The sequence below is a fragment of the Falco naumanni genome, chromosome 3 (assembly GCF_017639655.2).
Source record: "Falco naumanni isolate bFalNau1 chromosome 3, bFalNau1.pat, whole genome shotgun sequence".
In the NCBI taxonomy this organism is placed as follows: domain Eukaryota; kingdom Metazoa; phylum Chordata; class Aves; order Falconiformes; family Falconidae; genus Falco; species Falco naumanni.
The window spans coordinates 101,968,593-101,993,052 of NC_054056.1; the positions used below are offsets into that span (position 1 = coordinate 101,968,593).

The 24,460-nt window shown below is 40.6% G+C and overlaps 1 protein-coding gene across 1 annotated transcript; it reads right to left on the minus strand.

The window, feature by feature from the left end:
• Positions 1-1,948: 1,948 nt before the first annotated feature.
• Positions 1,949-18,707, minus strand: TNFRSF11B (TNF receptor superfamily member 11b). The gene is made up of 5 exons (XM_040588638.1): positions 18,323-18,707; positions 8,554-8,923; positions 4,752-4,946; positions 4,216-4,440; positions 1,949-3,076 (listed from the first exon to the last, which is right to left on the minus strand). The coding sequence occupies exons 1-5, from the start codon at positions 18,350-18,352 to the stop codon at positions 2,688-2,690; spliced, it is 1,209 nt and encodes a 402-aa protein (XP_040444572.1). The 5' UTR covers positions 18,353-18,707; the 3' UTR covers positions 1,949-2,687.
• Between the last annotated feature and the right edge of the window lie 5,753 nt (positions 18,708-24,460).

Sequence of the window (24,460 nt, forward strand, 5' to 3'; positions counted from 1 at the left end):
TTCCTCCTGCAACCTTCCCTGAAAAACAAACTACCACCCCCAAACCCACATTTTTTCCAAGCAACCCTCCCACTTTCTGTTTGCCTCACCCTCTCCCTCATTATCCTGGGTCTCGCTTTTGTTTGTCTTGGCTATTTTGGGCTGGAGGCTCTTTGGGGAAGGGAATACGGTTTAAGTGTCGCTTGCAGAATGTGAAGTGTTCGATTCCTTCCAGCTGAGTGAAGCTGAATTGATAAATGAGGCATAAACTGGCTGAAAAGTGTCTACTTGAGCGTAGGCACCTGGTTAGCTGAATCAGCTTTCACCGGTGTAATCTGTCAAACAGGTGTAACCTTAGGGAAAAAAAAAATAAACCTGTTTTAAGAGGCACAGGTAATAGTTTAATGCTAAAGTTTCCCATGAAATCCAGTCAAGGCTATACTGTAGTGAACTACAGTATGTTCATATGGTACCTATAGCATAAACTATACTCTGTGACTCTGAGCACCTTCTTCAGTATTGCCATTCATGAAGGACCACAAACATCTAGTGTCATTTACAAGAAGAGTAACATATAATTAGTTGGAATATTGAAGAATAAATGTATAAAACAGTACCATGTACTATGAAGCACCTATGCTTTTCTCTAGCCAATAGCTTACAGTGATTCCACTGATACATTTTTAAACTATATTACTACTGTATACTGCACTACCAATTGCTAAATCGCTGTATTAACCAGAACTAGTGTAGAAAGGATTAAGATGGAAATGTTTATAAGAGGTGTGTGGGATCCTCTTCATTTGACTGCCAGTAAGATGATTATTCTCATTTTAATACCTACAACACTCCAAACCTTCACACCTGGCAGAATCATGGAAACATCTGGTCTCTATTTTGCTAATTTGAGACGCTGTTGTTATCATCTTTTAATTATATGTAAAAACAGTTTCTGTTGTAAAATTATGTAAATATTTCAAATGAATGAACACAAAACTGGGAATTTTTTGTGTGTGTTCAGCACCATTTCTCAGCTACACTGAAAAATGAGATGCTAATAGCATATGAAATATAAAAGGGACTTTATTCCTCTTGATACAAAAAGTGATGTGAGAATTCAGTGAAAAATGAAACCCAAGTATTTTAAAGCAATATGTACTCTCTGTAAGGAGAGCAGCTGTGATGAGCACCTATCATATCTACCAGGACTCTCTTTCTCGTTCGTTGCTTAAGATCCTCTCATTTGTAATAGAGGAATATTGTCATGCAAGGCTAAATGCTGATGGCTTTTCCTTCCTTTACACACGGGAGAAGAATATATTGAATACTCAAGCTCTGTTCACACATGGTTTAAAGAACAGGAGTACAGTCTTCCTCTGCAGCCACCAAAGCCTTTGGCTTGCACTGTGAATGATGACTGGCCCTTAAAATTATGTGAGCTTTTGGTAACAGTACTCCCTGTTGCCTTTTTTGGGGGGCCATGTCTTTGCAGGTGTCTCATTCTGTAGCTGAGGGCGATGGTAATCTTTTTATTCTTTTCTTTTCTTTTTTTTTTTTTTTTTTTTTTTATGTGACCTCTCTGTGCTCCCTTCCTTTAAACATCATGGCAATATGTGAGGCTTTCCAAGCCTGTCAGGGCTGTGCATCATCTTTCTTCCATGAAATTACAAGCTGTGGTTAGGGCAAAGGTTGTGAGCTCTCCAAGAATGACACTGGGCCAAATGTGTCTATGGTTGTATCACAACCACCTGGGCCCTCTGAACTAGGACCTTTAATACTTTTTACTTTCTTTCACACCTGTACAGTGACCATGAAAATCCAGCGCTGGTCAATATTTACTTGGCTCACATATTAACTACTAGACCAGACAGGGAGTAGCCCAGAGCCAAGCCCAAGATAAGGCATGAAATCCACATGATCTTTGTTATTAGTTCCTATTTCTGAGTCAAGAGTAAAACACCAGTCAAAAAGTAAACTGAAAAATTTAATTGTTTTATAAAATAAGATTATGAAATTCTATATAAAAATCCAGCTTCTTAAATATGGTACATTCACTTCCTCACAGAATATTTAAATATTCAGGTCACTTATGCTATATTTTCACCGTATTTGAGTTAAAATCATTGGATAAATTAAAACATCCCTACCAAAAGATACCACAACTTATACAAATAAAACTAAGCAATAATACTTTTTTAAATACAAAATGTAAAGAAATTAATAACTCTTACAGCATGCTACAAAATTTTGCCAGAAAAATATATGGGATCATTTTTGTTTAGCTAGAAAATATACAGTGTGCTTTTCATTTCTCTTCCTAAAATTCAGTCTCATACAATTTCCATTTAACTTAATAAATATGTACAACAAAACTGTTTATTCCTCAAAGAATATAAATAGCAAATACTGGAGTAGAGCCTGGTCCGGCATTCTTTTTTCATCTAGTGACTACAGTGGGGCTTTTCAACTCTTGAATGTGCAAAAATGCAGAATCAGGCTCTTAGTGTTATCAACAGGGTAATAGCTTTTACAAAAGTGATTTTATTTTTTTAAAAAAACTCCGACAACACTGCAAAAGACTTAGAGCTATTCCAGTCAGGCATTTCTATAAATAGTAAGACATAATGTAAGGAAACAACGTTCCAGTTTAATTACTGCTGGCAGTAATTAGGGGAAAATAGTCAGTGGAGAATTAAAAACATCTTGAATTAGACACATCTTACTTTCACTGATTTAACTTGGTTCCCTATCATTTCTAAAAAGAGTTTCTGGTATAATCTATACATTGTAAATCTGTGAAGAAACTTAACCACCTTCTTCAGACTTTGGATGGTTCGTTTTGGAAAATGGTATGTTTTCAAGTGTTTCAGTCCATAGATTAAACCTTTAATGGTGTCTTGGTCACCATTCTTTATTCTCCACAGATTGAGAAGCTTCAGAACTTGCTCTGTAGGTTGACATAGTTTCATTGTGCGCTCGATATCCTCTTTTCCCACTTTCTTGCCTGGTAAGCTTACCATCAGTGTGTTAAGATGTTCAAAGGTGAGGTTCAGATGGCCCATATGCTTTAAGACACTATTTTCGCAATGATCGATATCTATGGAAAGTGAAAAGAAAGGTAAGTACAATGTATTACAACTTTATCACAGCCTGCAAAAAGCTTCCCAAAATTCAAGTTGAATATTCTCTCCCATATTTTTTTTTTTTATTTATTTCAAATAATTCTCTCAGCAATGCTTTTTCTTTAGGCTCGTGAAAACACTTAAGAATTTAATTAACTTTGCAAATACAAACAGCCTCAAATTACAGACTTCATAGCAAGTATATATTCATATATGCCTGATTCATTTATCTTGTAAAATGTTTTGTGTATGTGTTAGGGCTCCCAATATTTAGTTCAAGTGAATGAAAATTTTTCTCTTCTTCTTCAGAAACGTCTAGGCAAGCTTTGCTAAAATAGTCATTTTGTTTTTTGAAGTATACTAGACACATCACAGCCTGACATAAGCATGCACACTAAAAAGGAGAGGGGAAAAAACCCCGTGTCTGCAGCATTTTTCAAATCTGTTCTGAGCGGATGAAAGGTCGTTCGAATGTGGTGGTTGTTGATGATGGCTTACATGAAAAGACTTGGCCTGACTCTCATAAAACACCTTGGTGTTAACACTGCAGCACTATTTCACCTTTGACACCTGTCTTGGCAGATTCAGCACAAACAAAGCGGTGAATTGGCATGACAAATAGGTACCAGAAGGCAAAAAGAAGGGAAAGCCTGTCTGTGTATTCCTCAGTCCCATGTGTCCCCAGTCCATGAATAGATGTTCTAGTCCGAGCTGTCAATCTCCACTTTATAGAAGACAAATTGCACTCTCAGTTGCAGGCATCCAGCTCCCTCTAACCTCAACAGCCACTGCTCAGATACGACAGTGAGAAACATTTTCCCACTTGATCAAAATTCTTCCTATGTTGTGCACTCTCAAAAGGCAATCCTGGCTGTGACACCATACACGCTCCCGAAGGGGCTACAAGTCTGGGAAGAATTCAGTGACCAGAAGCTAAATTATCTTCCTGCTTCCCCTCGACTTCACGGTGCTTATGGCATCGATAAAACGCAGTCAAACCCTGCAGGTCCTCCTCAAAGCATAATGTATCACCAGGAGGTATTTGATCCCAAGCAATTTTTAAAATGCCATTTAGAAGGTTGCTTTTAATATACATGCGATGAAAATAAGGTACCTTGAATAATCTTCTTGACCATATCCTGTTCCTTGTTTTGCTGCTTCCATAATTTCAAAAGCTGGAAGGTCTGTTCCTGAGAACTGTGCCTTTGTTTAATCCTTTCGATATTTTCTGTGCTAACCTTTGTCCCAGGCAAACTGTCTGCTAGTATGTTCAGCCAGTTAGGTGTGAGCTGAGTAGGAACAGCAAACCTGAACAAAGCCTCCTCACACAGGGTTACATCTGAAATGAGAAAGAGAAAAGGAATGTCAATTGTTCTGATGTTACCCTGCCCGTCTCAGAAAAAAAGAGCAAGCAGCAAGGATAAGAAGTGTTTAAAAAACAAACTAACGAGTGATCTTTATAGTGCTGGTGCTCTCTGTGCTTGAGCTCCATTTGGTCTGACCTACAGTAATTAAAACTGTACTATAGCCATCACCATAGCAGGCAAATGGCTAACAAGCTAGATATTTTTATCATAAATGCTGAAACACTAATTTTAACTATAATTAAAGGCATGTTTTCAGAGCACTTTTCCTTAATAAGATACATACCTATTCCACATTTCTGAGGTGTCGTATCTGCATTTTCCTGACAGACGTTGTCACGAACTGCATTTCCCTTCAATGCTATTTTGAAACCCAGTGCGCTACAGTTCGTGTGCTTTAGACAGGCTGCTTTGGATGATGTTTCATTTGAGAAAAATCCTTCTGGACATCTCTTACATACAGTGTCACTCTCAGGGGTACCTGTGGAAACAGGAAAATAATGCATCCAATTACATATAACTTCAACTGTGAAAAAAATACAAGAATGCAAAACCAGAAGAAAATATTCCTCTCCAAATTGTCATGCTTCTGCTTTTCACATTTCTGATCTAGGAAGAAATCACGTTTAGGAAAAAAAGCAAACCCAACACCTCCAATTTTGAAAAACAAAAAACGTTCTTGAAGAAAATGATGTTCCTGCTGGAATAATGGAGTAAATAGTACTTTTACATATACTTCTTGCTGAATTTAAAATCAGTAATAACTTATTAAATCAGTAATTTAGTAAAGTAATATCTTTAAATCACTAATTACTTGAGTCTACTCAGACGTTACATGATGTCTGACCTTCATCTGTCAACTGTAGAAATGTTCTGTCAAATAATTAAACAGCACGAGAAACTGTTCTAAATTTTACTCTGTAGTATCTGCCCAGAACCTTGCTTGAATGGATTACTTTAGTTCTAGCTAAAAATACAACCCAACTAAATATCAACTGAAGACCCTCCGAAAAGTACTTTCCCTGCTCAAATATTAAATTATACATGAAAATAGAATTTCAGTAAAATTTTTGAACTTTTTTCTGGGCTTGAATAAAATATTATTAAAAGCAAATAAAATCAATTTCCAATATAGCAAAAATATTTAATATGCATACGTATGTTTTGCTTTGTGTTTTATTTTTACACAGCATAGTTTTACTTCAGAATCAAAAATATAACACAACAACAGAATGACAATACATGGTTTTATCACATTGACAAAGAGCTAGACAACTGATGCATGAAACCTGAAACAATGCAAAATCTAACCAGCAGTGGTAGGCAAGCAACAGCACCAATAATTGTTGAATTTTCACTCTTAATTCATCTTTATTCAGTCAACATTTAAGCAAGTGCCTGAAGTCTAATATCTAATATTGCATTGAACATGAACTTAAGCACATGCTTAAAATTTTTTTGAAATATTTGGAAAACATATTTGAAGAAGAAAATGCCTCCATCTAGTGTATTTTGGAAGTATTTACATGTTGATGCTTATTTTAATGCTAGCATTTAAGTAATTTTATTTATTTTGTGCATTTCCTTAGAGAAAAAGAGTATGAATCTCAAGTTTTACACCAGCTGTGAAATGAAGATTAATACTTGCATATACGTGACCTAGCACTTCTCTCATCAGACAACAAGTGAAAACAAAGAAGTTTTTGTTCATCTGAAAAAACAGAGACTGCGCATTGCCAACCTCCCCAAAATCCTCTGCTTGTTGCAGGCAGCACCCCACCTGCAGCAACAGTGTCTGCCCCTGTGTTTTCCTGTGCAGTGTGAGAGCATCAAAACTCTCTCGGGGCTGCACAGAACTCTGGCCAAGACCTGTACCTGAGCCGGCAGTAATGACCTTTCCTGAGGCATCTGAATTCTTAGCAGCTTTCCCTGCTTCAGACACGCCGCTGTTGTGTTCTGGCAGCAAGGAAGGGGAAGAAAGGAGAGTCCCTGCAAACAGTGCGTTGTTCTGCTCGGAGCTTCCTCTATAACCTTTGCGGCACAAGAGGGAAATAAACTGGGTAATCCATCAGCATTCTCAGGGTTCAGCACAAAGTCACCTCTCAGCTTTGCCACCTTCTTCTTCGCTGCTTATCTGGCCGGTCTTGTTCAGGGCATAAACCGCCGCAGCCCATCTGCCTTTCCGCCGCTCCCTCCAATTTGCCTGGAATCCCCCATTCTCCCCAGGGAAACGGCAGCCGCCAGGAAGACAGTGCCTCCTCATACTGGTGCTGCTTCCCCAGCGCATTGCTGCTAAACGCTCTGCCACATGCAGGGCCAACCACAGCAGAAAGGAACAAAACCTTTATCTTGCACTCACAGAAGGGGACTACCAAAGTAAAGTGATCTGCCCAACGTAATCATGAGCAACTGACAGTGGGGAAACAGATTTCTAATGCTTTAAGCTTTAAATGAGACTTCTTGTGTGGCAGTGGAAGCATATTTTTCTACACTTAGGTTTTACTACACTTGAATTTACATCATTACAAAGTTCAAGGCAGAAAGCAGGACACAGTTTGGCCCATGCTTATTAAACCCTCAATTGATGCCTCACCTCAAAAGCTGACTATTGACACAGGGGTATGCAATTATTTTTACGTCTTCGTTCCTTGTTTGAGGTCTGCTTGGGATTACCTGGTTTGTTCTGATAGTCTTTTGGAAACCAACTTTACAATAAATTACACAATTCAAAAATTTATCTTCTTCCAAAGTTTGTTTCATTTTGAACATAGGGATTCAAATTTGTCTGCCACGGTTTCACTGTGCTCACAGAGATGCAGCAGGCTGGTTGCTCAGACAATTTAAACTTCTTTGTTCGGCTCCCAAGTGGTCTTTCTGCGAACTTTGTTTCTGGCCCCTTTTGACTTGCTGCCAAGGTACGGTGGAACCTCATTAACCCAAGCCCCTGGGTATAACAATTTAGGTTAATGAAGGTTTATAATATGGAAATGCGGTAGCTGCCAGTGGAAATGCTTAACAGTGGCAAGGGCATCAGGGTAATGCTTAGGTAACCAATTACTCAGGGACTACTGAGCAGCTACAGCAGCGACACTCCTTACGTCAAAGTTGTCCTCCAGTGAGAGGTTCATAACCCAAGAAAGGACTCCCAACCTGTCGTGCGGCACAGCTCTCAAATGTACAGGCCAACCAGCCCTAATGCTTCTCACTATGTACATAATTCCTAGGGAAGTAATTCTGTAGTCTGGAGACTGGTTGCCTACGGGTTCGTGTCTGAGATGCTTTGATTTTCCATATTCCCTTCCTCAGTACGCTTCTCCAGGCAGTTATCAATCTCTGTACAATGACAGTTTACAATTCTTTCAGGCTGTATTAAATACTGGAGCTAAACTGAGCCCTGACATTTGCCAAATGATAAATGATGTATTTTGTTTTGAGAGAACTTATTGGTTTAACAATTTATGTTGTCTTAAATGAATACACTCCACTGAAAAGTACCACTTCGCTCTGCATCCTCACGAGACACACAGCACAACGCCAGCCTGCTTGACAAAGAAATGGTTGTTTGTTTCATAATAGTAACAGTTTCCCTAAGAGTTCCACTTAGGATGCTGATAATTAATTATTACCACATATTGCTGTGATGCTAGAGCTATATTAATATTGTTATAATTATACACTTGGTGTCAAACATGTAGTGCTCCTGGTGTTTGTCAAGATATACAGTTGTTTGAAACAGCAGATTTCAAAATGAAAAACATTATTATTTATCACACACACAAATACTACATTCCAGATAATGTTCCTTTAAAAGAGGCAATCCATCATGTTTCTCATTAGAGTGCAATTTGCTACATTTGCTACTGCCATTAAGTTATATATTACAGTAGGAGCAGGGTATTCCGCTGAGAAATGTTCCTCTGGCTACAGTCCAAATGATGCAGACTAGGAACAGGTTCAATTGGCTTTACAATTTACTGTCCTGTAATTTCATCCGGACAAGGCTCTTTCCTAATCTTGTAAGTGCTACGAGTCATTGATGTGCGGTAGAGGTCTAATTAAGTCTGCGCACACTGACAAGCGGTACGTACCTGGCTGCGCAACACCGAATCCAGGAGGACACTCTGTGTGCTTTAAACAAAACTCAAGCTCCAGGTATCTGCCTTCGATGCACTCGCAGACGCGGTTCTGTGTGCTGGTGCACTCCTGCTTGAGGTACTGCAGCTCTTTGCAAACGGTGCTGCAGTACTGGCATTCATCATTGCTGTTCCACTCCTCAGCATAGTACTGGTCCGGACACGGGGCACACTGCGTCGGGCTGGTGGCTGTACAGTGCTGCTTCACGTAGCTCCCAGGAGGGCACTGGTCACACAGCAGTTGACGAGATGTCCCTGGGTCGTAATGGGCATACTTGGGGGGAGAGCTGTCCTGGATGGCCCACTTAACAGAAATGTCCAAGAGCTAGCAATAGGAAAATAAAACATGGCTTGCTTTAGTTCTGGGGAGCACCGTGGTCACACAGAAGCCTACATTTTAATGAGTTTATGAATCTAATCATGTCACTATCTTAAAAAAAATGTTTGCATTAGAAATTTATAAAATATTAACCAGTTTCCAGACTCTCCTATGTCTGTCAGAATAGGAAATTTTTACGATCTTATCCAGCAAATCTTCCTGCCACACATACTTCCTTGTTCTTCCGTAGGTCTAGATCCTATTCTTGTCTCATTTACACGCATTCAATATCACTGGGCAATGACCTTTTACACCCTGGCACCACAGAACCTGGCCAATTAGTTTCACTGGTGACACGCTCGATGTGCAACAAGGTGGGGATTATGCACTCCTGTGTTCCTAAGTATCAGTACTTCAGATGCAAAAGAAATGCTATCCCAGCATACAAATCTGACCAGCATACCGCACCATTACCACAGATACCTTTAAAGGTGGCTCCTTACAATATTTCTTTTCACCAGCAATGAATGGCTAGAACAATATAGGTTTCATTTTAATGCTTTCTATTTAATCTTGCACTGCAAAGCAGCAGCTCCAGGGATAAAACGTGGCAGCTACATCAAGTATGAAGATGCAGCTTCAGGCAGAGGTAAAGAATGCTGCAGTTTATGAAGGGTACGTTGAAGATTTAATTGCACGAGCTGGAAGAGGCCAGGCTAACACTTTTGCTTCCCATATAAAACCACAGGCTTACAGCTGTTGTGAGGACCTGGCTCAGTACTGGCACACATCGTGACCGCTACAGCCCTTCTGCTTCCTGCAACAGCCTGCTTTGCTGGTGCCACTTGGGATCTAGCCATCTGAGAGGACCTTGCCCTTCTGCTGAAACAACCTCCATATCACATCGTTTTGGTCTTGTAACTGAAAATTTGGTTCTGTGATTCCACCGGCCTATCAAAAAAGTAAGTCCTGGGTTTACTCCCTGTATACTGCCCTGAGCCCCACAGGGTCAGCTGCCAGCTCCCTCTGCCCATCGAGAACATGGCTCTGCCCCAGTGCTGCGTATCCATTCAAATTATAGACCCGACTAACTCGTCTTTGTTGCTATTTTAATCCCAGTCAGGTAGCACAGAGGAGTTGCCAATTCCATTTCAAGAACGTTATTTTCCTCTTTTCCAATGCAGATGTCCCCAAAGTGTGAGTGGAATTAACACTTTTTATTCATTCAGACTCTGCATTTCCTAAAAAGGTGTCATCTAAGGGCCTCACTTCTGTCACAGCATGGCACTTCTGAAGTGATAGTCTTATTAAGGTTGCAAAGGACAACTTAATCATTCATCTGCATTAACACAAGTCACAGCATTTGCACCAAGTAGTATTAGGTGCCTAAATTAGGAACTCTTACTGCTTAAGAAAATATTCTTAAGTGCATCCTCCTCTTGCCGGTCTATGAATCCACTTTTTATACAGCTATACTTAGACAGGCTAAAGAATGAAATGCAGATCGCATGGCTATTCCCCACAGCCTCTTTTAGTTCCCCTTGACTAAGGCCTGTAACTTGTTCTAGCTGTGATTTCTACAGACGGAGATCCCACTTTTTCTTGTGGTCTCAATGCACAATCTCTTCCGCTGTGAGAAATTCCTTACTAGTCATTGAAGTATGATGTACCACTCCATTTTTGTTAAATAACTGGATCCATTTCATGTGATCTATTTAACCAGAGGGTGCAGCACATTTTTTTAATATTGAATGGCTTTCCGCTGATGAAAAATGCACCCACCCTTGGTAAATCTACAGCTATTACTCTAGTAATAAGGAAGTCCTGGTAATCCCATTAATTGTTAATGTGAACAGTCAGGTTTCCTTCTGTGTTTTTTATTCAGTAATAGATGATACAGCATCCCAGAGTCCAAGACTGGCATGGACACACACATTCCCTTTGCTGAACATAACAGACTGCAACATGCAGCACAGATGCTACAAAGATAAGCATCAACCCACATTTCATGCAGATGTCTGCGGAAACCCAAGACAATACCCAACTCAGATGAAAATCTGACACTGCGAAAATTATTAGAGACAGCAACCAGACACACGGGCAGCGTGTCCTTGTGCAGAAACACCAGCTTTCCTGCTCTGCAATGTACAGCTCCCAACAAATCCCAAGCTGTCACTGCAGCAGAATCTGCTCCTCTCAGTCACGCCTCTGCCCTTGGTGACACATTTTCAGGTGCGGAAAGGTTAGGCGGACCATTTCATGACTGCTTAACTCACCTCTGCAGGAGCAAGAGCAACAACATTTTCTTTATTTTCCTTACCCAGCTTTTTACATTGAAAATCATATATGAGACAAGTGAGAAGTTTTGCTGCAGGGGATGATTCAACATTAAAAATAATTCAAAATTGGTAAATAGGGTATAAGAGCATGGGGGTTTGTAGGCAAAAATGTTTCCTGAAGAACCTACAGCTATGTAAAGCAAGCCAATAAAAAAATGAAAACAATTCAACACAATTTGAGAGGAATTGATTTTAAAAAATTGAGAAAAAATAAAAAGAAATACTTGAACAATACATGTGTGAGATCATGCAAAGCTTTGCCTTTGGAAGTACCAACAGCTGTGAACTGTTAATGGCAACCAGAATACTATTAATCTAAATAAACATACTTGGTAACCATAATAACAGGGTTAATAAATCAAGATCACTAAAAGGATGATCAGTCTTTGCATCTGATATTTTCTTTGTCTTTTTAAAAGAAAAGCACATCACGCCTGTCTTCTTTCCCAGAAACACAACTTGTATAGCTGCAATAATCCATCCGTCAGTGGCTGAGCCATTTGTGTGCAGGATCCAACACCTTTATTTACTATTACAATTATGACAAAAGATTCTTCAGTCAAACTAAAGGTATAAATTCAATCAGTATCTCAGTATTTCGCCAGAACATTCTTTACATATTTTTCAACATAGAGCTAGATTACCATTACCATTACTGTTTGATTACTATGATCCTACTAGTACAGTGAGCTGTGCGGCTCATTGCCACAGGACATTGTAAATGGCTAAGTTCAAAATGTTTCTTGACATAGTAATGGAGGAAAATAATGAAGGGCTATTAAACATAAACATGATCTTTTGATCAGGAACCCCCAAACCACAAATTCCTTGAGTCTAGAGGAGTGTTTTGGGAAAATATCACTATTTTTCTGCCTTTTTCTTCCATCTCCTCTATGCACCAGTTATCAGCCCCTGCCATAGACAGCATATGGGGCTTTTTAGGACATTTTTTCTGGATCATTTTTTTCTTAGACCCAATACAGCTATTAGTATGTAGTTAAGTACATTTCTAGACTCCAATCCCCAATACCACGCTTCTTCATAAGACTACTGTAGGTCCCTTAATAATACTTAAGAGAATAGATCTGCGAGATTGTCTTCTATGCAGACTGAAAACACCTAGCACACATGAGCATTCTGAATATTAATATGCAACCTGAAAATCAGCAGTTATCCTTGAACTGCCAAACTATCAACTGCCAAAGTAAAAGCAATCCATTTTTCAGAAGTTTTGCAAAAATGCAGGAAGAATAGTGTAAGGTAATTAAGTATAATTTTAGTTTTACTGCAGCAACTTGGCACAAACAGAAGGAAAGACTCTTCTTGTCCCACAGCTCACAGAGTAAGTCAGAGGGGAATGTCACTAAACTGTCCTTTCTCCTGTCCTAAGACACACTGAATTTCCGCTTACATTAGCAAGTTGGATCACCTGTTACAGCAGATTTGTAGAGCAAAACAGATGGTGCCAAGCACCTGACATCCACATTATGCATGATTCAGAGGGGATATTTGGACTAACTTCAGTCTGCTCTCGTGGACTGAGCATGCATTAGCGGTTACAGTGCATCTGGTGTGTCTCTGGAGTCCGTCCCTGGATTTACTTTCATCAATCCAGTTTACTTTTGTAAATCCACTTTGTGCACTCCAAGTCTGCTCTGATGTGCAAACTAAAATACAGTAAGTAAGGATAATCAGGAGAGGCCGTTCAAAAGCATGTTCCCAAATCTAATTAAAATGGTAATTAAATGCATTTTATGTCATTCCTGACATTCTCCTCCTGAACTATGCTATAACCAACTTGGTAGCAGATTCTCAGCCACGTAAAACCTCTGACTAACCTGAATGCCCATGTTTAAAGGTGGGCTATGTACTAAACACCTGAATCTCCACTGTAAGAAATGGCACTATTTGAGCACATGAAAATGCCATGATCAGAACTTACTAGTTCTGAACACTGGTCTTCCCAAAAGCTTCATAGAAAGCAGGATTTCTCCTATAATCATGCCAGCAATGGCTTGTTTTGCTTTTGCTGGAAAAGTTCGGCATGTTCCAGTTTGAAAGGAGAAAGAAACTAGAAGACTGGCTTCAGTTTACCGGAATCAGAAGTAGGGACAACGAGCATGTTCACCTTTTAAGCCTTAAGAAACCAAAGCTGGAGTCTATCAGTGCTACACCTGGCCAAAGTGATGGATTTATCACTCAGATGATTGCATAAAATTCTGTTCATCCTTGTTTAGGAAAGGTTAATGCAGCCTGGAAGAAGTACAGAAAAAGTTTAGCAGGAAATGGAGTAATTAATCTTGAAGAGGTTCTTGATTTGGTTAATAGTTTGGCAAGTCAAAACAGTACCTATAGATACAGTACAGATAGACAGTGAACACAGAAGAGAGAACTTTCTCCATTGAAGGATAATGATGGCAAATGAAAAAGGGATCCTCTCATCAGAGGAAGTTTGGGGACAACCTTTTACTGAGAAGCAGGTGCAAGAAAGCCAAGCAGTTTAAATATAGCTTTCAATGCATTTCTGAAAGCAAATACACCATTTGGTTTCCTGGAAGAGCTGGGGAATGGACTGAAAAGATCTAGGCAGCTTCTTTTAATTTTAAACCCTAAGCAAGTCCTTTATATCCCAACACCAACGGAAGCCAGTGATACTCAGTATCTTGTTCATCTCCAACAAATCAACTGCTATTCTGTTTCAGAGTGCACTCAATTGCAAACAATTTTCCTAGGGGAAGTGAAATCCAAGGCTCAGTTTAAAAAAAACATTCCCCAGAGTTGGGAGGTTTTGTTCTATGAGTATGAAATGCTATCAGTAACAAAATAATTACAACAAACCAAAACCAAAACAAAACCTAGTGTCATTAACTACATCTATCAACCCGTCAGGTGAAATTCAGTTCTAGTGTCATAGGCTCATTTCTGAGAGGACTGAAAAACTCAGTCCTCGTCCATCTCCCTGGGACAAATCCTGGGTACCTCTCAGCATGGCTGTCTCTGTGTGAGGAACCAAGATGAACTGTAAATACTGAAATACAAGTCTAGTGTAAGTCAGTGTCATACAAGTAAATACTGAGAATTTATTCAAAACGAGTTACTCAAGGTTAAGAAACAATTCTTTCATTGTGTCACTCAACACATTAGACCTGAAGCTGTATTTTTCCATACTATCTTTATGTCAGCATGCATAATGCTAACATAAAAGGCCTGTGCATTCCATTTATTTGAGCCCTTAGAAGATGCTTTTGAAAGAGAAATAATGTGATTGTAAAATTTCATTTTAGATCTTGGGCATGAAAAAAGTACACGCCCTTTTCTTTCATCTTTAAATGTAAGGGAAAGAGCCACTTGCTTTTTCTTGTTGAATTAAAATGAACTGAAAGACAAAGCACATAAAGCAAAAATCCTTCAAGCATCATCCCCTTAAATCACTGCTTTGTAAAAGAAAAGAAAGTGGCTTTTCAGCATATGAAAATATTATTATATAGCTTGGCTTTGTGGTTTTGGGTTGTAGACCAAAGAAGAATGTTTAATTTGCTGAGAAAGATAAATCTGTTTCTGTTTTGCATTCCACAACTATTCCGAAGCATATTTTCCTGCGTGATAAATAATCATTCAAGGCATCTGTCAGATTGCCTCTAGTGTTTGCATTGGGTTCAAAGTAAAACCTCCCAACTCTCTGCTTTCTACACAAAGTATTTGGACAAAGCTAAGGCAAGAGGCCTTCTCTTACCCTCAGCCCTTAGGCAGAATGCCTCACTGAAATCATGCACAGACCCCAGAGAAATCCCAGTGGTGAAATATAGCACTGAAGGATATTAACAACATTCTCCTAATCAACAACTTGTCGAATCAAAACAGTATCTCTAGATCCAGTATGTGACAGTGTCATTCTGGATCAGATCCATGGCCTTCTATTGCAAACAACCACTGTAAAATATTTGTCCTCGAGGGAGAAGTTACTTTCATCCACGTGGGAGATACTCAACTCTCATTCTCCCCACCTTGCTGCTCTGGGGGGCCCCATGCAATCACCGAACGTAACCTCTGTGGGCCAGCAGCTATGCAGCACTGCCGAGCCCAGGAGCTGCCGCAGGCTCACGTAGAGCACAGCCCAGGCAGAGCACCTTTCGGCAGACTGCAGCAGAGCGTCAGGTACACAACACAAGCTAAAATGGAGTCATTTTTGCTGGTTTGAGTTTAGCTTATAAAGCTGTTCCACCAAACTGTTCCAATGCAATCCGCTCACTTGGGACGTAAAGGAACCTACTTTTGTACAGTAAATGCTTCATAAAGTGGAGGCTGCTCCTTTACATAAGGAATGTGACTAGTGACTCTCCTGAGCCACCTGTATTCAAAGCAGGCTATCAACCACTGTCTTCATTTCTGTCAGTACAGCTGTCTGTCAGCAATTCAGATCTCACAGAGACTTTGCAAGGCACCATTAGTTGTCATTCACAAAGCAATTTAGGGGTCTAAACTATTGTTTCATTTTCAGTGGTAGAAAAATGACACTCAGCTGAAGAGCAGTTTTACATCTTATCGAAGAAGTGCTAAATTGGAAGTCTTTGTTTCTATGAGTTATATTTGCCTTGAAGCATGTGGAGGAAGAAAGCAGAAAAGACTAACCAGGTATTCACCAGAAGATGTGTCTCATCCATAGCACACATTTTGGAACATTATTCACCAGAGTGACATCAAGATTTAGAGCCAACCCAAACGTGGGATGTTACCAAGATGACTACAGTCTGCCTTTGCACTGAACAGAATTACTAACAAATGACCATCCAGCTCGAGAAACATTATGCCCAGGATTATGGGCAAACAGGTGTTTTTCTCCAGGAAGACTGTCAGAGCAGCAAATCTACTAGCATAGAAGTTAAACACAGAAGAAACAAAATTAAAGTTTCTGTGAGATTTGAATGGTGGGTGTTATTTAAATTGTGACAATATCTTTTAAAAAATTTTCTGGTAACCTTGGTGTTTTATTTTTAACCAACACACATGCAGACAGACAGAAGGAAAGTCAGACAGAAAGATAACTCCTACCCTCGCGGGCTGCAAAGCCACCACTGCCTACACACAGCAAACCCAACAGGCAGGCCAGAAAAAGCATGTCACATGCGCCCAGAGATCCAAAATAGAGAAAGGTCAAGTTTAAGGGTCAAGATAGTTACGTGACAAGTAACGAGATCCAGCTCTGGGGAATTTCTTTTAATTCTGTCTGATTTCATAACACTTGTCTGTTTGTAAGCAGTTTTAGTGTTTCAGCAAACAACACGTACATGCATGCACCACCACAGCAGGTCCCCTTTCTGAAACCTTAGCAAAGAGGCCAAGGCTGAAAGTACATCATGTCCAAAGAGTCTTTTTTAGCTATGGTGTCTCCAAACTAGGTTTAAGGTGAGGGAGCCAAACATACACAACTTTGTACTGCTGTTGCGCCTCTTACAAGTTTTATAAAACAAGTACTAAAATTACTTGTCTGAGCTCTAGCACATCTGACATTACTTAAACTTCACAATAACTTCAAAAAATTGCTTTTAAAACAAAAAAAAAAAAAAAAAAGGAAAAAAAGAATTGAATGATTAAGCGCTGCGGTATGTACACCACTGACATATTTCAGCTCCAAGACTCATCTGCCAGAGGATTACACTGAACTTCAACAAACACTATTAACTTTACAGGAGAACACGAACAAGCACATTACATTTAATCAAAATCAAAATGCCAATGTGATTATTTTATGACAGCCACAGATAAGAAGACAACCTGATAACAGGCTGTTGCTGAAATTCCCAGATTAACTTCCCGTGCTTTCATGTGACAAAGAAGGGACATCATCATACATGAAATGAAAAAGTTTTCCTGTGTTTTAATTTGCTGACCACGAGCCCGACAATTTTTGCTTCCCTTGCTCCATTAATTACTTTGGGTTTGTTTCTCAAAAAGCTCTTTCAGAAAGTTGTACGGAGAGTAATAAACATGCATTACTCATCGGATCCTGGAAATCTCGTTGCATTTATAAAGGGCTTTTAAAATAAATGGATCTCAGTTCTAATGCTCTGCCACAACATTAATGCCACTGTACTCACCAAAACAACTCAGGAACAAGTTACTGTGCAGGCATGCATAACAGCCTGCTGTGAATATTATTTTTAATGTTTTTCTTTGAATGTTTTCCTATCCAAAAGATGAATAGCCTCTGAATAGATGTCACACAGTATCTGTCTGTAAGCAGGCTGTAATTAATCTGACATCATACACAATTCCATATGGCTAAATGGATTAAATGACATTTTGAATGATTTGAAAGATTTACTGCACTGCTATCATCTCTAAAGTTGCATCTGGAAGTATCTTGCTAAATCACAAAGTAAACAAAACCTTATTAAAGCAGAGGCTTATACCAGATTTAATAACACAACTTTTTCTGTAATAGCTACTGACACAGCTACTAATTCATCACTTTCTTGCACATGAAACTGAATTTTCTAAGCCAAAACAAGCACTGCACACTTGTGCTTTTTTTCCTGGAGTTTACAGCGGTTTTCCCGGGTAAGAAAGCCAGCCCTGTATCTGGGATACTGACCAGAGCCACTGCAGCAGAGATTACAGAGACAGGCAGGGACGGAGCTTTTGTAAAGCAAAAACAAACATCCCAGCCTACAGTTTCTAAACTGATTGCTAGATATAGTGTTTTGTGTCAGCCTGGTATGATGAAGCCTTAAAAAAAGGAGAGAGAAAGACAGGAAAAAAGGTGAAAGGAAAGCAAATCATGCCACTACCTTAAGAACGGGATGAAAATCCCTGCTGCTTCCCTGGAGCTGGACATGTCCACTGCACTGCAAACCTCACCAGGAAAGCTCGGTATGATGAAATGAAAAGGGTTTACCCAGAAAACGGAGAGAAGGGGGGGAAAAGAACAAAAAAGCCCCAAACCTAAAAGAAAACCCAACCAAAAAAAGAAACCCCAACCCACCAGAAGAAAAGCCATATGTCTTTACAGCCTGATCTCTGAAGCTGTAATGCATCTTAAAGCCTATCTACCTCTGAAGAGACTTACCACAAGCGTGCAGCACAGGAACTTGTTCATTGTGGTCGGTGGAAGAAACCTCAGCGAGCTGGGAAATCAGGCAGAGAGTCAGCTCCCGCTCCAGTCTCCTAGCAGCCTGCTTACATCCCCCAACATTAAAGACACGATATATATATAGTCCCGGTGTAACAGGAAGCTTTGGCTCAGCTTTGATCACTCATTCCCTACCATGACCAAACTTTTCTCTCTCTCGCACGCTGTCTCTTCCCCCCCCCCCCCCCCCCCCCGCTTTTTTTTTTTTTCTTTCTTTCTTTCTTTCCTTTTTTTTTTTTAGGAACCTGTAAAACTTGATGACTTAATGGAACCCTTTGAGTGCTGTAACCACAGACTGGAAAATGCAGGAGGGAGTGTCAGGGGCTGGCCAGGGGAGGGTTTAATTGGGCTCTGGCTGGCTGGCTGGCTGTCCCCCCTCCTCTCCCCTGAGCAGCTGGCCCGGAACAGAGACCAGCCACTGCCCGGGGACGCCAGCGGGTCCCTCAGTGTCCAGGGCTCACGGAGACACGGTTAAAAATCACTGCCAGGGCTCAGCATGCCCGCCCGACCGCAGGGCCCTCCAGCACAACGGGGGCTGCCGTTTCCATGGGAGGCAGCGGGCTCCTTTCGGCTCAGCTCCCCAGGGCTTTCCAGGAGCGGGGCTGGATGAGAGGAGAAGGCCAGGGAGGGTTTGGTGGAGGGAAAAGAGGATCCCGCTGGTTTCCATTCCCTGCTAAGGCAGGAATGCCAGGAATGGCCCCGTTGCCCCTGCCACTCACCAAGGCAGGCCTGTGCAACATGGCGGCTGCCCGGCCGCCCAGGCCGCCCACCCATGGCGGCTGCCCCAGCACCAGCCCTGAGGGGCTTTGTGAGGAGAGACCTGTGGGGACGTACGGGGATTCTGCACGTGCGGTCATGAGTTTTCCAGTGATGATCAGTGTTTTCAGCAAGCCCTTGCCCACAGCAGAAGCCCCACTCAGGGCCTGTTCTTCCTTCCCCCACTTTTACTTAGGAAAGGGCATTTTTCTAAAGCCATAAGGATCAAATCCTGCTGGTCTTGCCTGCTTGGATTCTCAGAACTTCCCCGGGAACCTGCGTGTACCAGGCGTGGAGCTGAGCATGGCTTTCCAAGCAACGCTGCGGAGGAAGGATTTCTTCTCCCAACCTGCAGATATTTGGAATGTCATTATGGGAGGCTGTGGGATCCTGGGGCAGAAGCCAAAACCAGATGTGCCTACAGTTTTTACAGATGGTTTTCTCTCCCTTTTCACAGGCCAGACCAAAACCTCAGCTCTGGTTATTCCAGCTCTCTAGCATTTGAAATCTGGGGCCCACCTTCGCACTGGGTTATGCAGTTTTGCCCCTTTGAGTCACCAGGCTGTGCGGGATTGGCAAAAGAGTGAGGTGGAAAAAGCCCGCACATTTTTGTACAAAAATTCAGCTACGCTAAGTCAGGAAACCATCTTCTTCAAGAAGGACAGCCTCGCACATTCCTCCTTACACATCTGTAACCATTTGAACACCCACGAAGCATAACCTAAGATTGAAACAGATGCTGATTACACTCATAAGGACGATAAAAATTCAGGACACTTGCATTAGTGATGAGTTCTTTGTAAGAGGTGATGTAAAAACTGGCACAGAAACCCTACGAGCTGAGGGAGTATTGTTGGCATCTGTTGAGTAGTAGTCACCACTTGATTACTATTGCACCTTGTATGGGTGTTGTGACTGTTCCTGTAATCTTTTCAGAGGCTTTTTAGTACTTTAGCATCTATTCTTAGATACATTTATGAACATACTGCCCAGATAAAGGGACAGTAGAGCCAATACACAGGCTCTATCTTTACATTTCTGCATTTTCGTTGTGAGGTAGGGGGAAGGACTGTTCTTGAAATGGCCATCTTTGACCATGTCAGGGTATTTATGCATGAGTATGGGATTGTCTATATAGGGACCTACTTTACGTGTCAGCCAGAATACTATAGCAACTCCGTTAGCAGAAGTTATTTAAGCCAAACTAGCTCTATCCTCTCAGAGGCCAAGAGCTGGACATGGCAATGTGTCTCTTCTCCTGATTGGAACTAGCAAGCTCCAGTGTCAACTCAGAGGTCCCTGGCAGGTGGGTGAAGCTGATTACTTCACACTGAGATACAGCAGAAGGAAAAGCACCAAACCCATGGCAAGCTCCCCATGGTTAACTGAACAGTGTGACTGAATTTCAGTGGGCTTTGGGTTGCACTGTGTCTTCTCACTGCTGGTGCTAGCCATAAATACACAGCAGCTGGCTCGCTAGGGAAATAAAACTGTAGCTCATAAGCCTGTGCTTAAACAGGTTAATGTATATAGACAATACTGTTCGTATCAGAATTTTCTAGAGATCGAAATATTTCATGCTGTGAAACAGACCAGAAAACAAATTAAAAAGCTATTGAAATTCTTGAAAATGTGGCTGTGGTTAAGAGATGGCACCTTCTTCAACACATCTGTTTTGTGTATATTTGTGTTCAGAGTTAGATTCGCTGACCTGCCTGGAAAGATGTTTTACTCCCGTAAGCAGTGAAAAAACTGAAAGAGGTTAATGAGAAGAAAACAGATCCTCCTCGAGCTCATTCAGGTAAATGGAAAGAGGCCAAGGTGTATCTGTTTCAGTGAGAACAGCAGGTTTGGACAGATGCTAAGGAGACCATCATCCTAATGATAGGTGAACATGAAAGTTTCAACTATCTAATCTCATTGAAGTCTGTGGAGCAGGCTGTGGATGTTAGAAGGGAGCTATATGGTTGCACTTAGCATGTTTGATCTGGAAATCACAAATAGACAATAAATATGGGATCCCACACTGCCATTTTTAATGTCACTTTTCAGAGAAAAACTGTGCTTTAACAAGGTTTAAACTGCAGTTTGAATGTTTTCACAAGTGCTTTACAGCGTTGCCACTTTGCCTTTGGGAATTAGTTAAGATATGCTTTGCAGAGCATGGAATCATAGGACAAGGCAGTAAACCCTGTAATAAACACTTGTCCATGCTACAACCAAGCTGTTCTCAGCAGTGTTTAAAAGAACCACGTTTGTGACTACATGCCATAACTGGGAAGAGACACAGCCTGAAATTATTTTTTTTAAATTTAAGTCCCTGTAATTATTCATTATCCATAACATTGTTTGCAAGATGTAATAGGAAAAGAAACTGGAAAAAAATAATCAGGATTTGTTCTATTACTAACAAACTTAAAGTGGTGAGTCTAGGCATTAAGTAGTCCATTCCGTGTTACAGGAATGTGTTACTAGCTTGACTATGACTATATGACTAACTTGTTTTTAAAATCATTACAGTGATGCAGAAACAGCTCTCTAGTTAACAGAAATGGTTCACTGCAGTTTGTAACTGCATAAAACTGAGAAAAAGGATCACTTTCATTGGGCAGACTGAAAGTTACTGATACCACATTGCTTTCAATCTGTCATGATGTGCTTTTGGTAGGACATCAGCTTATTGATTCAGTAGTAGTCATATTTCCAGACAGGTATTTATCTTTCCCTGGTTTTTATCCTCACTATTTGTATTGCTGTCCTGGATGTTATGATTGTTATAAATCTATTTTTGTTCCCATTCATCATTATAATCACCGGGTCTATAAATGGCTTTGCTCTTTCAGCCTGTCTGCTATCTGGAAAAACTCACAAGTCCAGACCAGTGAGTTGGTGCTGGCAGGTGAACGCTGTGTAGCTGAGTCATCTCAATATATCAGTGTGATGTTTATTGAGCCCAAGCAACAAACAGTGGGAAGACTGTGGCTTCAGGCTTGGGACTCAAAGTTCACCACACATTGCATCTAGAGAACACTCAGAGCTTCGTCATTAGCAGATTTCTGTCAAACTGAGGGGAGGAGGGATCTTGAAGAGATTGATTGCCTCTAAAAGCAAACGTATTAGTAGTGCAAGAAGGAAACAATCTGGCATTCTACCATGCTGTTACAGAAGTCCCTTCGAAATTAATCTCTCTGTTTAAATTGTAAAAGCTGATGATCTGAACTATCCTGGGAAAACTTTGAAAACAGGACCTTAAAGAAACCTGATAATCTGCAGATAGTGTAGTGGTGCAGGTAGCAGGAAGGCATGTTTCAGATTTTGCTGAAGTAGGTGAACCCCCCCTGAGATATATCCCCATTCCTTTTCTCTCTTATAACTCAGAAACCTTGGGGAAAAGATTTCATGCCAACATATACTGAAGGAAGAGAAAAGGTACTTTAGGTAATAATGTTGTCAAAAGAAAACTTATACCTAAGTGGTTATCTTTGTTTTAACTATGTGGCTTGTTTTATCTTGTAAATTGCTTTGCCTCGTTGGTTTTTTTTGTTGGTTTTTTTTTTTTTTTTTTGATTTCGTAAATCTGAGGCAGATACAAGGTGCTAATATACCAAGACGAAAACCTCACTTGTCAAACTATGTATCCAGAGAAGGAAAGATGGAGCTTGTCCTATCAAAACAGAACTTGACTTGGATTATAGGATTTGAAGCTTGCAATGGAGGAACTGAAAAATTAGTCACAGAACGTGTATAGAGTTACCAGCCATAAACAATTATATACAAACATCTTCAACTTCAAAGTGAGGAAGGCCATATATTCTTTGCTGTTCGGGCTTGACTACCTAGGGAATTAAGTCAGCTTGTGAAACTGAAAAGTGCTGGTTCCCTGCGTGGACACTCTTAGCTTGCAGATAACATTATCTTCTCTAGTCCCCTTTCAATGTGGATTCATACCACATCAGTCATTTGGATTTGTGATTTTTTCAGGTAGTTAAAGCAACCTGAGCCACGTAGGATCAGACTCCTAACTTTCAGATAGCTGTAGTTGAGAGTAAGCCCTGTACCTATGTACGGGGGCCAACAAACCACTGCAAGGTAAATGTGCATCCCAGCCTGCTTCACAGTCACTCGGACCTACAGGCAATCAACCATGAGCATAAGGAATGCTGGAGACCTGGGAACAGACAAACAGTGGTTTAATTTAATTATTCCTGCTCAGGCCTTTTTGGCCCTGAATTTCTTCCTGGCTTGATCTCTGTGGCATCAAGAGGGTTCTTGCAATGATTCAGACCCTTCAAACACTCAGAAAGCTCTAAGGTCTTCTGAAAAACTCAGTTGTAAACCCCAACCGTTTGATAAGAAGGAATTCATTGTTCCCAGAATCAACATTTCCAGTTAACACCAGTGCTCCAGAAGCGACAGCACACACTTTACCGAAAGCTACGGAAACTGGAACTGAAACAAGACAAGCTTTAGCCAGTAAGATTTTCTGGCTAACAGGTTTTTCTTTTTTGTCTCTACTAATTTGCTTGCTACTCTGTAATTGAAGGTCACTGGTTAAGGAAAATGGTCCTGTTAGCTCATGAGAAGCAGCTGTAATTTCACTGCTTTCAGTCTGACTTCATTGTGTATATTTGGGTGGTATTAACATAGCACCAATTTTCCCTCCTTCTGGTTTTCCATATACACAAGGATGTCAGGCCAGCAATGATGCCGTCCTTGGCGTTCAGTGAATTTTGCATGGACATCTGAGGTATTTTTGCTACGTGCTCTGAATTTAAATCCCTCTGATGCAGGGTTCATTCAACTGTGAACCAGCTATTGGCTTGTGCAGCTTGATGGACAGCCTGTAAAACTTACATCCAAATAGTTTCACCACCTGTGGATTGCTAGGCTCTCCCCTTCCAACCAGGAAAGTAATTAAAGGCAGTTATCATGTATTAGAAGAACCTGGCTGCTCCTAGGCACAGGACCTCAGCTGCTTCTTATGGCAGTGAACCTCTGCAGTACAGCAGGGATTTTGCTGAAGAATCTGAAACAGGTGAGATAAGAGACTGGAACCTCACCTGTAGACTTTAGTGAGGGCAAACAGAAAAATCACTATGAAAGAGTGCAGCCTTTTAAGGAAATCAACCAAAATAGGGATATTGGGTATAAAAGCAGTATTTTCCAGCTGCAAATATCCAGCAATTTGTATGTTAGTCCCATAAGGTATGTAGATAACACTAATTTCAGACACACATAGCACTGCTTTTCCCCTTGTTCATAAAAAGTTTCTGACCTCGCCCTCTGGCATATCAGCACCACCCTCCTTTGAATTTCTAC

Bases quoted from the DNA above. Each gene is read 5' to 3' on its own strand.
- TNFRSF11B (XM_040588638.1), bottom strand. From the start codon at position 18,352: ATGAACAAGTTCCTGTGCTGCACGCTTGTG. The intron at 4,441-4,751 runs GTATGTATCTTA...TTCTCATTTCAG, and splicing joins ACCTCAGAAATGTGGAATAG to ATGTAACCCTGTGTGAGGAG. The intron at 3,077-4,215 runs GTACCTTATTTT...CACTTTCCATAG, and splicing joins GGTCAAGAAGATTATTCAAG to ATATCGATCATTGCGAAAAT.